This window comes from Macaca mulatta, chromosome 20 (assembly GCF_049350105.2).
Source record: "Macaca mulatta isolate MMU2019108-1 chromosome 20, T2T-MMU8v2.0, whole genome shotgun sequence".
In the NCBI taxonomy this organism is placed as follows: Eukaryota; Metazoa; Chordata; class Mammalia; order Primates; family Cercopithecidae; genus Macaca; species Macaca mulatta.
The window spans coordinates 4,777,663-4,795,100 of record NC_133425.1 but is presented as its reverse complement, the minus strand read 5'-3'; the positions used below and the strand labels follow the sequence as shown (position 1 = coordinate 4,795,100).

Here is a 17,438-nt window from a genome sequence, read left to right as displayed (position 1 = left end):
CCCTCATCGTGCCACTGCACTCCAGCCTGGGTGACACAGTGAGACCCTGTTTCAAAAAAAAAAAAGATTCCCACTACCTCCACATTCTCACCAATGCAGTCTGTTATGTTCTTATAATATTCACCAATGAGACATATGAAAAATGATAGTTTGTTCTTTTGCTTTTTTCTTGATCCTTAGTGACATTGAGCATCTTTTCAATATCTTGGTCATTTATACTTCGATGAATTCTCTGTGTCCTTTTTTCTATTTCATTTGGGGTTCATAATTTTATTTGGTTACTTATTATTGATTTATCACCATTCTTTATATATTAAGGATGTTCATATATTTCATGTATGTTACAAGTGTTGACTCCTGGCTTATGGTTTTTCTTTCAACTTTATGGCATCTATTATTACTTATAAATAGGTTAATTATTTAATATCAAACTAAATATTTAATATTTTAATTCAATTAAGGCAAATATACTAGTCTCCCTCTTCATGAATTCTTTTTTTTTTTTAAGCCAGGGTCTTGCTCTGTCATCCAAGCTGGATTGCAGTGGCACGATCATAGCTCACTGCAGCCTCAGCCTCCTGGGCTCAAGGGGTCCTCCTACCTTAGCCTCCCCATAGCTAGGTCCACAGATGCCTACCACCAGGCCCAGCTATTTTTTTTTGTAGAGATGGTGTGTCACTATGTTGCCCAGGCTGAGACTTCTGAGTTTTACGTCTCACTGTAAAAAGCCTTTACCCAAATAATATTTTAAAATACTATCTCATATTTTTTAATTGTGCTTTTATGGTTTTGTGTTTACAACTTTAACTCCTTAGTTGACCTGAAAATAAATTTTGTGTTTAATGTGAAGTAGAGCTGGAAAATATTTTTCATAGACTGGTCAATTGCCCCAGTGCCATTTTCACTGATTTGAAATGCTATTTTTGTCATGTTACCAAACTCCTTAATATGTAGATAATATAAATATATTTGTTCCTGGCCTCTATATCCTGTTCTATTAACTTACATATCTATTCTTGTGCTAGCCCATGCATTTTTTACATATATGGAATATATACATCTTCTATTTAATAATATAAATGGAAGATTGTATTCTAGAATGCAAAGTTGGTTCAATATCAGAAAATTGTTTCGTGTAGCTCATGGATTCCAGGAGAGATCTGATATCCATTGCTCATGTCACTCCCCCCAGTGGCTCCCCACCACACTTAAAACAAATCCAAACTCCTTACAACAGCGATGACTGGCTTTCCCATCCCAGGGGGGTGGTGCCACTTGCTCACTTACTGTGCTCCAACAGCATTTCCTCTAAGCACCTGCTGTTTCCTTGGCCTGAAATGCCCCTCCCCTAGCTCTCTGCATGACTCTCTCTCGCCCTCTCTGCTCCTAGATGCTTTTTCTCAGAGGCCTCTCACAGCAGTCTTCCCCAATTACCACCTCTGCTCCCCCTCCTCCTAGAATTCCAGGCCTCTTTGTCACTCACAGTTTATTCCACCCACAGCACTAACCACCAGCAGAAACTGCCTTGCTTATTGACTTGTTTTCCTTTCCATTGTCATTATTCCTTACCTGTCAAACCCCAGGTCAAGGACTTGATCTAACTTGGTCACCTTCACATCCCCAAGGCCTAGAACATACAACAGGCTCTCCATAAATATTTGCTGGTTGAATAAATGAAGAGAAATAAATCACATATCAATATATGCTAAAAAATAATTTGCTAATTTAACAGACATTCCTCATTTTAAAAAAATGTGGCCAGGCACGGCAGCTCATACCTGTAATCTCAGCACTTTGGGAGGCCGAGGTGGGTGGATCACTTGAGGTCAGGAGTTTGAGCCTCTGTCTCAAAAAAAAAACAAAAAAACAAAACAAAGCATAAAACTACCTTAAGAGGCAGTAGATTATACAGCACAAGCACTGGTGTCAGTGAAGAATTGGTTTCTATCCCAACTCCCACTTCCCAGCTATGTATCTTTGGACAAGTCACTTAACCTCTCTGAGCCTCAGTGTCCTCATCCGTAAAATGGGAGAAATAATGGTATTGAGAATTATGAGAAATAAATTATGGAAATAGAGTGCTTAACAGAAAATCCAGAACACAGTATGCCTTCAGCAAATATTACATAATAGTATTTGAATGGTAACAGAACACAAGAAATCTTCCTCCATTGGAGAAGAAAACTAGAAATCTGTCACAAACATCACACCTAACAGTTTGGGCAAGAACCACTCCTGGTCTAGTCTAGAGTAAAAGAAGAAGGGCTGCAGCAACTTCACTGCTCCAGGGAAGGGATAGGCCAATGTGGTAAAATTGTTCAAAATAAGAGTTACAGATTTTGGGCTGGGTGCGGTGGCTCACACCTATAATCCCAGCACTTTGGGAGGCCAAAACGGGAGGATCACTTGAGGTCAGGAGTTCGAGACCAGCCTGGTCAACATGGTGAAACCCCATCTCTACTAAAAATATAAAAATTAGCCAGGCATGGTGGTGCATGCCTGTAATCTCAGCTACTGGGGAGGCTAAGGCAGGAGAATCACTTGAACATGGGAGTAGAGGCTACAGTGAGATCGTGCCACTGTACTCTAGCCTGGGTGACAGTGCAAGACTCCACCTCAAAAAAATATATATATATATATCAGAAATGAGATAAAAATTATTCTTGCTGAAGAATTTTTTTTTTTTTTTTGAGATGGTGTCTCTCTTTGTCACCTGGCTGGAGTGCAGTGGTATATTCTCGCCTCACTGCGACCTCCTCCTCTCGGGTTCAAGCGATTCTCCAACCTCAGTGTCCCCAGTAGCTGGGATTACAGGCACACGCCACCACACCCAGCTAACTTTTGTATTTTTAGTAGTGATGGGGTTCCGCCATGTTGGCCAGGCTGGTCTCAAACTCCTGACCTCAAGTGATATGCCTGCCTCGGCCTCCCAAAGTGCTGGGATTATGCGTGTGAGCCACCGTGCCCAGCCTTGCTGAAGTAATTTGAAAACCTGAAGAAAATTAACTGGAAAATGATGAGAACCAATGTGAGTATTTAATACGCTGATGAGACATGAGATAAAATAAACAAAAGTCAATCATCTGTTATACCAACAATATTCATCATACAACAAAAACTATTTTTAAAAATACCTAGATGCAAATAAGAAACTGGCAAGATCGAGGTGAGAAAAAATATAAAGTTTTACCGAAGGATCTAAAGGACCTCAGATTTCCCACATGGACCCATGCACATGAGGCAATGTCAATTCAAATCCTATCTTTTTCTTTTCCTAAGACAGGGTTTCACTCTGTTGCCCAGGCTGGAGTGCAATGGTGCAATCTCTGCTTACTGCAGCCTCAACCTCCCAGACTCAAGCAATCCTCTCACCTCAGCCTACCGAGTAGCTGGGACTACAAGTGTGAATCACTATGCCTGGCTAATGTTTTAATTTTCATTTTGTAGAGCTAGGGTCTCACTACTTTGCTCAGGCTGGTCTCAAACTCCTGGGCTCAAGTGATCCTCCTACCTCAGCCTCCCAAAGTGCTGGGATGACAAGCATGAGCCACTGTGCCTAGCCCAAAATCCCATCTTTTTTATCCCTCTTGGTTTTGACATTTAGAAGAATAAAAGAATGGGAAGAGCCAACAAGATGTGGGCAGCATAAGGAGATTGGCCTGGCCTTGGCCTGTTCCTAATGTTCCAGGTTAGTTCAGCTGGCCTGGGTGCCACCAAACTCAAATTCATCACACTCCTTACTTTTTCGACACCATGACGTGAATGCCTGAAAAATGGTATTTTACTTATTTTTACTTTACTATTTTACTTATTTTTCTTTACTATTTACTTATTTACTTATTGCTAAGCTTCTTTTATCATTTTCCAGATAAAAAGCATCACCTGTGTTAAAATGCCAGGCTCGGCTGAGGTGGGCGGATCACGAGGTCAAGAGTTCGAGCCCAGCATGGAGAGCACAGTGAAACCCTACCTCTACTAAAATTACAAAAATTAGCCAGGTGTGGTGGCGGGTGCCTGTAATCCCAGCTTCTCGGGAGGCTGAGGCAAGAGAATCGCTTGAACTTGGGAGGCAGAGATTTCAGTGAGCTGAGATCACACCACTGCACTCCAGCCTAGGTGACACAGCAAGACTCCGTTTCAAAAAAAAAAAAAGAAAAAGAAAAAGCCAGGCTCCCCACTGCAAATCCAAGGTGAGGGAGCCTGCTGAATCCCAAGGCTGCAGACAGCAAGTTTTTTGTTTGTTTGTTTGTTTGTTGTTGTTTTTTGAGATGGAGTCTCGCTCTGTTGCCCAGGCTGGAATGCAGTGGCATGATCTCAGCTCACTGCAACCTCCGCCTTCCAGGGTCAAGCAATTCTCCTGACTCAGCCCCCTGAGTGCCTGGGATTACGGACGCCCACCACCACACCCAGCTCATTTGTATTATTAGTAGAGATGGGGTTTCACCATGTTGGCCAGACTGGTCTTGAACTCCTAACCTCAGGTGATCCGCCCGCCTTGGCCTCCCAAAGTGCCGGGATTACAAGTGTGAGCCACCGCACCCAGCCTGACAGCAAACTCTTAAGCTAAACATTGAGAACCAGGGAAATGCCCTGTGGACAGGTGGGGTCCAACCTGCTTCTCTGTGCAGTGACAACACCTGGGGTTATTTTTGAATGCAGGGTTGCCATCAGCAGCAGTGGGCCATCACCTCTGCTAGCCACATTGTGTTTTTTCTCCTAGAACCGTGGACAATGGAGGGCTGAGCCCCATCCATTGAGTTTCTGGGGCCGCGTTGGAGGGGCTGCTGTGGCCAGGGCGCCTGGTGAGGAGGGAAGCAGGGTGGGTGGGGGCAAGCTCGGAGCCTCAGTGTCCACCTTGGCTGTGGGAGGGCTGTGGGGGCAGGATGACAACCAGTCTTGGCAACAAGGAGGCAAATGGGAGCGGGGGGCCTTGGCTTTGCCTCTCTGAATTTCTGCGTCACTGTCCCCAGCAGCAGCAGGCCAATAGCGCTGTTGGGAGCCCAGGAGTTCCTGCACTCCCAGGAGACCCCAGGAACATAGTAAGAAAAACAGCTGCTCTGAGAACCAGCATTTTCTCTTTTTCAACTCCTCCTCCTTCTCTCTTTTATTTCCTTTTTGTAATTAATAAGCTTTTCCTTGTAAAGCAATTTTAGGATTACGGAGTCTCGCCCTTTCCCCCCGACTGGAGTGCAGTGGTGCGATCTCAGCTCACTGCAGCCTCCACCTTCCAGGTTCAAGTGATTCTCCTACCTCAGCCTCCTGAGTAGCTGGGATTACAGGCACCCCCCACCACGCCTGGCTCATTTATTATTTATTTATTTTTTGAGACAGAGTTTCGTTCTTGTTGCCCAGGCTGGAGTGCAATGGCGTGATCTCAGCTCACTCCAACCTCCGCCTCCCAGGTTCAAGTGATTCTCCCGCCTCAGCCTCCTGAGTAGCTGGGATTACAGGCGCCTGCCACCACGCCTGGCTAATTTTGTATATTTAATAGAGACAGGGTTTCTCCATGTTAGTCAGGCTGGTCTTGAACTCCTGACCTCAGGTCATCTGCCCGCCTTGTTCTCCCAAAATGCTGGGATTACAGGCGTGAGCCACCGTACCCAGTTAATTTTTGTATTTTTAGTAGAGATCGGGTTTCACCATATCAGCCAGGCTGGTCTCAAACTCCTGACCTCAAGTGACCTGCCTGCCTCGACCTTCCAAAGTGCTGGGCTTACAGACATGAGCCACCGCATCTGGTCAGGCTTATAGAAAAACTGATAGGAAAGTACAGAGACTTCCGACACGCCCCATGCCTGCCCCCACCCAGACTGCCACTATCACCATCCCCTGCCACAGTGGTCCATTGATTACAATCAATAAACCTACATGGGCATGTTGCCATCACCCAATGCCCATAGTTTATATTCTGGCTCACTCTTTTTTTTTTTTTTTTTTTTTTTTTTTTTTTTTTTTTTTTTGCTTTAACTCAGTAGCAAGAATAATTAAGAGATTTTTGTTTTATTTTGTTTTTCTTAGAGATGGGGTCTTGCTCTGTCACCCAGGCTGGAGTGCCATGGTGTGATCATGGCTCACTGCAGCTTCGACCTCTTGGGCTCAAGCAATCCTGCTGCCTTGGCCTCCCAAGTAGCTGGGACTACCGACACATACCTCCAACCTGGCTAATTTAAAAAAAATTTTAGAGATGGGTTCTATGTTGCCCAAGTTGGTCTCAAACCCCAGGTCTCAAGCGATCCACCACCTCGACCTCCCAAAGTGTTGAGATTAGAGGTGTGAGTCACTGTGGGGCTCACTCTTGGAGTTGTACATTCTGTGGGCCTGGACAAATGTATAATGATAATGACATGGACCCACCACTATAGTACCCTACAGAGTCATGTTACTGCCCTAGGAATTGTCTATGCTCCACCGGTTCACCCCTCCTCCCAACCCCTGGCCCCTACTGGCCTTTCTTTCACTGTCTTCCTGTCTCCATGCTTTTGCCTTTTCCAGAATGTCAGTCAGAATCACACAGTGTAGCATCCCCAGAGTGGCTTCTTTTTTTTTTCTTTTTCCCACATCTTCCAACAGGGTGGCTTCTTTCATTCTTCCCTCCTTCAGAGCGAACTTACTTGTAACCTCATCACCATTTCCAGGTCACAAATGAAGACACCAAGGCACAGAGAGGAGACTCAGCCTGCCCACGGTCACCTATCTGGTAAGTGGCAGGGCCACGGTGCAAGCCCAGGGCCCCAGTTCTCATCCACTGGGCCCCTGCATTCGTGTGATCATTGTCACCATCCAGAAACAAATGGCCCTTCCAGTCTGTTCTTAGAAATCAGGTCAGTGAGGCTGAGGAAAGAGGAAGAGGGGATCTCTGACCCCATTCCTGGGGGCTTGCTCACCTGTCCCAGGCTGCTGGATGGCGAGCATGGCAGGCAGCAGGTTCAGGCCCTCTCTTCACAGCTCCTGGAAGTAATACCCAACTCCATGAGGAAGCAAGAGGTGCGGACCGGCAGGGAGGCCGGCCAGGGCCACGGCACAGGCTCCCCGGCGGAGCAGGTGAAAGCCCTCATGGATCTGCTGTCTGGCAAGGGCAGTCAAAGCTCCCAGGTGCCTCAGGCCCTGGACAGGACACCGGACTCCTCGCTGGGGCCCTGCAGCAGTGGTAGGACTGGCTTGGGAGGCAGACACGGGGTGGGGGATACCTGGGCTGTCTGTGCCCACTCTTCCCTTACCCACCCTCCCCACTGGCCTCTCTCCCACAGATTCCATGATACAGAGGCACCGCAAGGCCCTTCTGAGCAAGGTGGGAGGTGGCTCGGAGCTGGCTGGACCCTGGCACAGGCTGGCCTCCCTCCTGCTGGTGGAGGGCCTGACGGACCTGCAGCTGAGGGAGCACGACTTCACACAGGTGGAGGCCACCCGCGGGGGTGGGCGCCCCGCCAGGACCGTCGCCCTAGACCGGCTCTTCCTGCCTCTCTCCCGGGTGTCTGTCCCACCCCGGGTCTCCATCACCATTGGGGTGGCCGGCATGGGCAAGACCACCCTGGTGAGGCACTTCGTCCGCCTCTGGGCCCATGGGCAGGTCGGCAAGGACTTCTCGCTGGTGCTGCCTCTGACCTTCCGAGATCTCAACACCCACGAGAAGCTGTGTGCTGACCGACTCATCTGCTCCGTCTTCCCGCACATCGGTGAGCCCAGCCTGGCGGTGGCAGTCCCAGCCAGGGCCCTCCTGATCCTGGACGGCTTGGATGAGTGCAGGACGCCTCTGGACTTCTCCAACACCGTGGCCTGCATGGACCCCAAGAAGGAGATCCCGGTGGACCACCTGATCACCAACATCATCCGTGGCAACCTCTTTCCGGAAGTTTCCATCTGGATCACTTCCCGTCCCAGTGCATCTGGCCAGATCCCGGGGGGCCTGGTGGACCGGATGACGGAGATCCGGGGCTTTAACGAGGAGGAGATCAAAGTGTGTTTGGAGCAGATGTTCCCCGAGGACCAGGCCCTCCTGGGCTGGGTGCTGAGCCAAGTACAGGCCGACAGGGCCCTGTACCTGATGTGCACTATCCCAGCCTTCTGCAGGCTCATGGGGGTGGCGCTAGGCCACCTGTGGCGCAGCAGGACGGGGCCCCAAGACGCAGAGCTGTGGCCCCCGAGGACCCTGTGCGAGCTCTACTCATGGTACTTTAGGATGGCCCTCAGCAGGGAGGGGCAGGAGAAGGGCAAGGCAAGCCCTCGCATTGAGCAGGTGGCCCACGGTGGCCGAAAGATGGTGGGGACATTGGGCCGGCTGGCCTTCCATGGGCTGCTCAAGAAGAAATACGTGTTTTACGAGCAAGACATGAAGGCGTTCGGTGTGGACCTCGCTCTGCTGCAGGGTGCCCTGTGCAGCTGCTTCCTGCAGCGGGAGGAGACGCTGGCATCGTCGGTGGCCTACTGCTTCACCCACCTGTCCCTGCAGGAGTTTGTGGCAGCCGCGTATTACTATGGCGCATCCAGGAGGGCCATCTTTGACCTCTTTACTGAGAGCGGCGTATCCTGGCCCAGGCTGGGTTTCCTCACGCATTTCAGGAGCGCAGCCCAGCGGGCCATGCAGGCAGAGGACGGGAGGCTGGACGTGTTCCTACGCTTCCTCTCCGGCCTCTTGTCTCCGAGGGTCAATGCCCTCCTGGCTGGCTCCCTCCTGGCCCAAGGCGAGCACCAGGCCTACCGGACCCAAGTGGCTGAGCTCCTGCAGGGCTGCCTGCGCCCCGATGCTGCAGTCTGTGCACGGGACATCAATGTCCTACACTGCCTGCACGAGCTGCAGCACACAGAGCTGGTCCGCAGCGTGGAGGAGGCCATGGAGAGCGGGGCCCTGGCCAGGCTGACCGGTCCTCCGCACCGCGCCGCCCTGGCCTACCTCCTGCAGGTGTCCGACGCTTGTGCCCAGGAGGCCAACCTGTCCCTGAGCCTCAGCCAGGGCGTCCTTCAGAGCCTGCTGCCCCAGCTGCTCTACTGCCGGAAGCTCAGGTGGGCGCCAGAGCGGGGGTCGGGGCTGCAGAAGGGGCAGAGGAGAGAGCAGAAACCATCCCCTCCCCACCACCGAGCTTCTCCATCAGTCTTCTAGGGCTGCTGTAACAGAGGACCATGAACTTAGTGGCTTAAAACAACTGAAGTGTGTTTTCTCACAGTTCTAGAGGCCAGAAGTCTCAAATCAAGGTGCCAGGAGGGCCACGTGCTCTCTGAAACATATAGGAGAGGTTCCCTCCTGCCTCTCTAGCTTCTGGTGTTTGACGGCAACCCTTGGCTAAAGGCTGCATTACTCCAGTCTCTGCCCCATTGCCTGGCCATCTTCTCCCTGTGTCTGTCTCCACATGGTGCTGTCCTCTCTTTTTTTGAGGTAGAGTCTTGTTCTGTCGCCCAGGCTGGAATACAGTGGCGCGATCTCGGCTCACTACCAACTCCGCCTGCTGGGTTTAAGCAATTTTTTTTTTTTTTTTTTTTTTTTTGAGGCGGAGTCTTCACTCTGTCGCCCAGGCTGGAGTGCAGTGGCACCATCTCGGCTCACTGCAAGCTCCGCCTCCCGGGTTCGCGCCATTCTCCTGCCTCAGCCTCCCGAGTAGCTGGGACTACAGGCGCCCACCACCGCGCCCGGCTAATTTTTTGTATTTTAGTAGAGACGGGGTTTCACCGTGTTAGCCAGGATGGTCTCGATCTCCTGACCTTGTGATCCACCCGCCTCGGCCTCCCAAAGTGCTGGAATTACAGGCGTGAGCCACCGCGCCCGGCCAGGGTTTAAGCAATTATCCTGCCTCAGCCACTCCAGTAGCTGGGATTACAGGTGCCCACCATCATGCCTGGCTAATTTTTGTATTTTTAGTAGAGACGGGGTTTCACCATGTTGGCCAGGCTAGTCTTGAACGCCTGACCTCAGGTGATCTGCCCACCTCAGCCTCCCAAAGTGCTGGGATTACAGGTGTGAGCCACTGCTCCTGGCCAGTGCTTCCTAGTCTTAAAAGGACACTGTCACATTGGATTACAGGCGCACCCCACTCCAGCATGACCCCCCCTTAACAAAGTACATCCGCAGTGACCCCATTTCCCAATAAAGCCACATACTTGGGGCACCGGGGGTTAGGACTTCATATCTTTTGTGGGGACACAATTCACTTCATAACCCCTCAGAACCATCCAGTCTGACAGAAGCTGCCCCCTGAATGCTCTCAGCCCACCCCCCGCCCGCTGCTCTGGACCTTAGTGAGTAGGGAGGAAAGGACACAGGCTGAGGGTCATCCAGGTGTCCCGCAGAGGCAGGCGGCGTGTGGGGTGGTGAGGACGACAGCCCATGGAAGATGCCATTCTGCATAGGAACTGCAGGTCTCATGGGGACCGAGCCTCCTGTTCACTCTCATGGGAAAGGTTCGAGCACTGGGGCTGAGCGCAGATCTCAGAGCTGCGGTGATGATGGCGCTGAATGGGACGGAGAGAGGCAGAGGCCCCGGGCCAAGGCCCCCACCCTGCCAGTGGGCGGGTGGGACACTCACTGTCACTGCTCCCCTTGGCCAGGCTGGACACCAACCAGTTCCAGGACCCCGTGATGGAGCTGCTGGGCAGCGTGCTGAGTGGGAAGGACTGTCGCATTCAGAAGATCAGGTAATGCAGACCCAGGGGACCCCCATGGTGCCCACGGTCTTGTGGGGTATGGAACCCTCTTCTCATCATCCTCTACTCAGCAGGCCAGTGGTGCTGCCACGGAGAGGTGTCTTGGAGCATGTGGCTCCAGATGCAGCCTGCTTGTTTCTGCCCAATTCCAGAAAGTGCCAGAGGCTCAGGTGCCTCATCAGGAGGAAGAGGGAGGTGACCTGGCCGAGGACTTGACACCGTTGTGTACGGGCAGGTGTTTCCACAGCACTGCATGTGCTGACATAATACCAAGCACGATGTTCTCTAAGCACCTCTCCAAGTTTGCTGTCCAACAGCATTCTAGGCACAGGATTGCATTTTTTCCCCACCGAGACAGAGTCTTGCTCTACTGCCCAGGCTGGAGTGCAGTGGCACGATCTCGGCTCACTGGTTCTTACCTCACTGGAGGCAGGTAACCTCTGCTTCCCAGGTTCAAACAATTCTCCAGCCCCAGCCTCCCGAGTAGCTGGGATTACAGGCACCCACCACCACGCCTGGCTAGTTTTTGTATTTTTAGTAGAGATGGGGTTTCACCATGTTGGCCAGGCTGGTCTCGAACTCCTGACCTCGTGATCCACCTGCCTCGGCCTTCCAAAGTGCTGGGATTACTGGCGTGAGCTACTGCACCCAGCCAATTGCATTTATAATTAAAATTTTAAATTTCAAATTTAATTTAATTTCAAATTTAATTATAAATCAGTTTAAGCAATTTTTAATTAAAACTGCATCTTGTGGCCAGGCGTGGTGGCTCGCACCTGTAATTCCAGCGGTTTGGGAGGCCGAGGCGGGCGGATCACGAGGTCAGGAGATTGAGACCATCCTGGCTAACACGGTGAAACCTCGTCTCTACTAAAAATTAGCTGGGCGTGGTGGCGGGCGCCTATAGTCCCAGCTACTCAGGAAGCTGAGGCAGGAGAATGGCGTGAACCTGGGAGGTGGAGCTTGCAGTGAGCTGAGATTGCGCCACTGCACTCCAGCCTGGGCAACAGAGCGAGACTGTGTCTCAAAAAGCAAAACAAACAAAAAACCCTGCATCTTGTAATTAGACAAAAGTTCACATGCTGAATGTGAGCTTATGAAATCTCTCCTGGAGTAACATTCCTGGATCTGAGAAACTACACACACCCAGGGTTTGTGGTTGAATCGATGTGATTGATCCTCTAAGGGTGGCTGTTGGAGACCTAGGGAGGTGAGTTAAGAGAAGAGAACCCCAGGGGTAATTTTTTTTTTTTTTTTGAGACAGAGTCTCACTCTGTTGCCCAGGCTGGAGTGCAGTGACACTATCTTGGCTCATTGCAAGCTCCACCTCTCAGGTTCAAGCCATTCTCCTGTCTCAGCCTCCCAAGTAGCTGGAACTACAGGCACCTACCACCACGCCCAGCTAATTTTTGTATTTTTAGTAGAGACAGGGTTTCATTATATTGGCCAAGCTGGTCTCAAACTCCTGACCTCAGGTGATCCATCCGCCTCAGCCTCCCAAAGTGCGGGGATTACAGGTGTGAGCCATCGCACCCAAGGGTAATTCTTCATTCTCATACAAGCCTCTGGGTTCTGAAATAATCTTTTTTGTTTTTTTTTTCTTGAGACAGAGTCTTGCTCTGTCGCCCAGGCTGGAGTGCAGTGGCGCCATCTCGGCTCATTGCAAGCTCCGCCTCCTGGGTTCACACCATTCTCCTGCCTCAGCTTCCCGAGTAACTGCTACTATAGGTGCCCGCCACCTCGCCCAGCTATTTTTTTGTGTTTTTAGTAGAGATGGGGTTTCACCGTGTTAGCCAGGATGGTCTCGATCTCCTGACCTCATGATCCACCCGCCTCGGCCTCCCAAAGTACTGGGATTACAGATGTGAGCCACCACGCCCGGCTGAAATAATCTTTATCTGAGTTAATGGCAATTTAGACTGATTCAGGAACAAAAATAAATCACTGGGGAGTGTGGTTAGAGGTGTAGGCTCTGTGTGAGTTTGAACAAGTCATTTCTGTGCCTAAAGAGGGTAAAAATGGGGTTAGAAGGGTATCTAGGCCAGGGGCGGTGGCTCGTGCCTTTAATCCCAGCCCTTTGGGAGACTGAGGCCGGTGAATCACTTGAGGTCAGGAGTTCGAGACCAGCCTGGTGAAAGTGGCAAAACTCTGTCTCTACTAAAAATACAAAAATTAGCAGGGCGTGGTAGTGGGTGCATGTAATCCCTGCTACTCAGGAGGCTAAGACAGGAGAATTGCTTAAGTCCGGGAGGTAGAGGTTGCAGTGAGCCAAGATTGCACCACTGCACTCCAGCCTGAGTGACAGAGCAAGACTCCGTCTCACAAAAAAAAAAAAAAAAAAGAAGAAGAAGAAAAGAAAAAGAATGACAAATTCTCATTATTAATACTTTTTTTCCTTTGTGAGAGCCCCCAGCATTTTTTTTTTTTTTTTTTTTTTGAGACGGAGTCTCGCTCTGTCACCCAGGCTGGAGTGCTGTGGCCGGATCTCAGCTCACTGCAAGCTCCGCCTCCTGGGTTCCCGCCATTCTCCTGGCTCAGCCTCCCGAGTAGCTGGGACTACAGGCGCCCGCCACCTCGCCCGGCTAGTTTTTTGTATTTTTTAGTAGAGACGGGGTTTCACCGTGTTAGCCAGAATGGTCTTGATCTCCTGACCTCGTGATCCGCCCATCTCGGCCTCCCAGAGTGCTGGGATTACAGGCTTGAGCCACCGCGCCCGGCCAACCCCCAGCATTTTTAGCACATGACAAAATAGCCAACTTTTAGTTTTGCTTAAAGGAGGCTAGGTAGTGCTCAGAAATTATTCGGGGGCCAGGCACAGTGGCTCTTTCCTATAATACTAGCAATCTGGAAGGTGGGGGGATTATCTGAGGCCAGGAGTTCAACACCAACCTGGGAAACATATGGCAAGATGCCATCTTTACTAAAAATAAAAATAAAAGTAAATTATTCTGAATGAAGTCAAAAATCTCTTCTCTGGCCACATGCTCTTCTTTACCTCTGTAGTTGATCCTCAGTGCCACATCTCTATTTCAACTATCAGTTAAATACAACTTATAAAATACCATAAAGTCTCGGGGGATGGAAGCACTTTAGAATTTGAGAACATTTATATAGAGGTGGCCTGGGCGAATGCTGTGAATTGAAGTTCTCTGAAAAGGAATTTAGAGAAAAGAGACTTTATTCCAGTGAACAGTTTGCTTGAATATAGCTTGAAAAGTGGCCGGGCGCGGTGGCTCACGCCTGTAATCCCAGCACTTTGGGAGGCTGAGGCGGGCGGATCACAAGGTCAGGAGATCGAGACCACGGTGAAACCCCGTCTCTACTAAAAATACAAAAAATTAGCCGGGCGCGGTTGTGGGCGCCTGTAGTCCCAGCTACTCGGGAGGCTGAGGCAGGAGAATGGCGTGAACCCGGGAGGCGGAGCTTGCAGTGAGCCGAGATCGCGCCACTGCACTCCAGCCTGGGCGACAGAGCGAGACTCCGTCTCAAAAAAAAAAAAAAAAAAAAAAAAAAGAAAAGTACCAGGCCGGGTTCAGTGGCTCATGCCTATAATTCCAGCACTTTGGGAGGCCAAGGCAGGAGGATCGTTTGGGCCCAGGAGTTTGAAACCAGCCTGGGCAACATAGTAAAACCCTGTCTCTGCAAAAAATTAAAAAACTAGCCAGGTGTGGTGGCATGCACCTCTGTTTCCAGCTACTTGGGAGGCTGAAGTGGGAGGATTCTTGAGCTCGGGAGTTCGAGGTTACAGTGACCCATGATCGTGCCACTGCACTCCAGCCTGGGTGACAGAATGAGATCCTGTCTGAAAAAAGAAAAAGAAGAGCACCAGCCTGGGGATTCTAATTGAACTACTATATCTCATGGGGCTGAATGCCTACAAACGGCAAAGAGCCTAGACAGCTACTATTTCTGCAACTGGAAACATGAAGCAACACTGTTGATCCATCACCATATTCCCAGAACCATGCTCTCAAGGCAGATCAAGATGTGCTTTTTTTTTTTTTTTTAAAGCTAATTTTAAATAACTCTACTATTTGCCATTTTGCACTAGAAAAGAGGCTAGGATCAGCAGTGTGCCTAAATTCATTTGTACCAGTTCACAAGAGCTGATTGTTAAATTTTCAGGAATTTTGCAAGCTGGATGTGCTTGAACTTAGTGTTGGTGGGAGTATTTATACCGTGGAAATTGGCAAATGCTACAAATCAGTTTGGTAGCATTTGTTTTTGCATTTGCTTTTTGTTTTGTTATTGTTTTGGGACATGGTCTCACTCTGTCGCTTAGGCTGGAGCACAGTGATGTCACTGATCATGACTCATTGCAGCCTCTACCTCCTGGGCTAAATCCTCCTTCCTCAGCCTCCTAAGTAGCTTGGACTACAGGTGTGCCACCACACCTGGCTAATTTTTATGTTTTTTTTGTAAAGACAAGATCTTCCTATGTTGCCCAGGCTAGTCTGAAACTCCTGGTTTCAAGTGATGCTCCCACCTTGGCCTCCCAAAGTGCTAGGATTGTATAGGCATGAGCCACCATGCACAGCCCAGTTTTTGAAATTTTGTTTTTCCTGGGAGCCAGTTTACCAGCACACCACTGGCTGCCATCTGCATGTTAGGCTTCTGAGATTTCCATTTTCTTTGCTGTGCTGTTTGTGTAGAAGCTGTTGTGCTGGATTCTGGTTAAACTTTTTTCTGGGACCCTTTGCCATGGTGAGGGTCTGTCCTCCCACTCTGGCCCTGTGCTGCCCAGGCTCAGGAGATCTGCTGTGCCTGGCATTCTGCTCCAGGGGTCACCTCATCTCCAGCTGTGTCCAGACCCTGATGATGTGGGGAGGCCTACAGGAATAATCATGGGCACGGTGTTGAGGAAGAGGCCATGAGATGTGCATGCCCAAAATAACCACTCCTCTCCCTTTCCTTGGGCAGCTTGGCAGAGAACCAGATCAGCAACAAAGGGGCCAAAGCTCTGGCCAGATCCCTCCTGGTCAACAGAAGTCTGACCTCTCTGGAGTAAGTAGGACAACCAAGGCCGAACCTTTGCCATTGGAACCAGAAGAGTTGTGAGGCATCTCGTGAAGTCCCCTCCCCTCGTAGGAAATGATTGGGGTCTTACCTGTCTGTTCGTCCCTGATTCCCATGATTCAGCCCCTGGGTAGCATCTGGACATAACACCCATACTTCATTTGGAGTAGCTTCTAAGACTCCTGTGGGAGTAAGACACAAGGAGGCCACACCTTAGCGCACATGCCTTCCTGGTGGGACGGAAGGACAGCCGGGCAGAACCATGGCTCCTTAGTTGCTGGGCTCCAGCCAGGGACACACCAGATGTTTGGCCCTACATCTGGGGCCATGATTCTCATCTCCACATTTGGCCCAAGCCCACTAGTCCATCAGGTCCTGCTTTCTTTCCCCCCAACACCTGGGACAGGCTTGGGGAAACTCCTTCCTGGTTCATATAAGGATCTCTGCCCCGGTTCCACCAAACATGAGATCCTAAGCCCTCATACATTCACTTAGAGGATCATGAATTTCAAGGTCAATGCAGTTTGTTTCCCCTTCCCTGCCTGGGAAACAGATGGAGGCGTCTCTTTCTCTCTTCCTCCTTCAGCCTCCGCGGTAACTCCATTGGACCACAAGGGGCCAAGGCGCTGGCAGATGCTCTGAAGATCAACCGCACCCTGACCTCTCTGAGGTGTGTGTCACCTGTTCCCTGTCTTGTGACCCCAAGAGAGGGCCCAGAAAACCCTCTCCTCAGGCACCAACTATGAGAATGGGAGGTGATTCATGATGGCAGGCATGGGGCTGGGCGCAGTGGCTCACACCTGTAATCCCAACCCTTTGGGAGGCTGAGACAGGTGGATTGCTTGAGGTCAGGAGTTTGTCAGCAGCCTGGCCAACGTGGCAAAACGCCATCTCTACTAAAATACAAAAATTAGCTGGCGTGGTGGCAGGTGCCTGTAATCCCAGCAACTTGGGAGGCTAAGGTAGGAGAATCGCTTGAGCCTGGGAAGCAGAGATTGCAGTAAGCCAGGATCGCGCCACTACACTCCAGCCTGTGTGACTGACAGAGTAAAACTCCGTCTCAAAACAAGCAAACAGGCCGGGCGCGGTGGCTCACGCCTGTAATCCCAGCACTTTGGGAGGCCGAGGTGGGTGGATCACGAGGTCAGGAGATCGAGACCATCCTGGCTAACACGGTGAAACCCCATCTCTACTAAAAATGCAAAAAATTAGGGCCGGGCGCGGTGGCTCAAGCCTGTAATCCCAGCACTTTGGGAGGCCGAGACGGGCGGATCACGATGTCAGGAGATCGAGACCATCCTGGCTAACCTGGTGAAACCCCGTCTCTACTAAAAAATACAAAAAAACTAGCCGGGCGAGGTGGCGGGCGCCTGTAGTCCCAGCTACTCGGGAGGCTGAGGCAGGAGAATGGCGTGAACCCGGGAGGCGGAGCTTGCAGTGAGCTGAGATCCGGCCACTGCACTCCAGCCTGGGCGACAGAGCGAGACTCCGTCTCAAAAAAAAAAAAAAAAAAAATTAGCCGAGCGAGGCTGCAGGCGCCTGTAGTCCCAGCTACTCGGGAGGCTGAGGCAGGAGAATGGCGTGAACCCGGGAGGCGGAGCTTGCAGTGAGCCAAGATCGCGCCACTGCACTCCAGCCTGGGCGACTGAGCGAGACTCCGTCTCAAAAAAAGAAAAAAGAAACAAACAAACAAAGATGGCAGGCATGGGATACTGGCTTCCATCCCACTGGGTTCTGGGGATCTTGTGCCCTAAACAAGTTTCCAGGCTCCAGCTCTTCCCTAGACTTTGAGC

The 17,438-nt window shown here is 50.5% G+C and overlaps 1 protein-coding gene across 12 annotated transcripts in view; it reads left to right on the top strand.

Annotated features, from left to right (window-relative positions):
* The window catches only part of NLRC3 (NLR family CARD domain containing 3), a 39,894-nt gene that overhangs the window by 5,401 nt on the left and 17,055 nt on the right, over positions 1–17,438 (top strand). For 2 of the 12 annotated variants that reach the window (XM_077985377.1, XM_028840968.2), the window contains exons 2-9: positions 4,721–4,802; positions 4,971–5,039; positions 6,636–6,697; positions 6,946–7,147; positions 7,248–8,997; positions 10,534–10,620; positions 15,550–15,633; positions 16,232–16,315. In XM_077985377.1, coding sequence (XP_077841503.1) covers positions 6,970–7,147; positions 7,248–8,997; positions 10,534–10,620; positions 15,550–15,633; positions 16,232–16,315 — 2,183 coding nt within the window. In that variant the 5' untranslated portion in view covers positions 4,721–4,802; positions 4,971–5,039; positions 6,636–6,697; positions 6,946–6,969. Of the gene's footprint in view, positions 1–4,720; positions 4,803–4,970; positions 5,040–6,635; positions 6,698–6,821; positions 7,148–7,247; positions 8,998–10,533; positions 10,621–15,549; positions 15,634–16,231; positions 16,316–17,438 lie in introns of those variants that run through there. The other 10 variants (XM_077985376.1, XM_077985374.1, XM_028840967.2 and 7 more) reach the window with 8 other exon arrangements.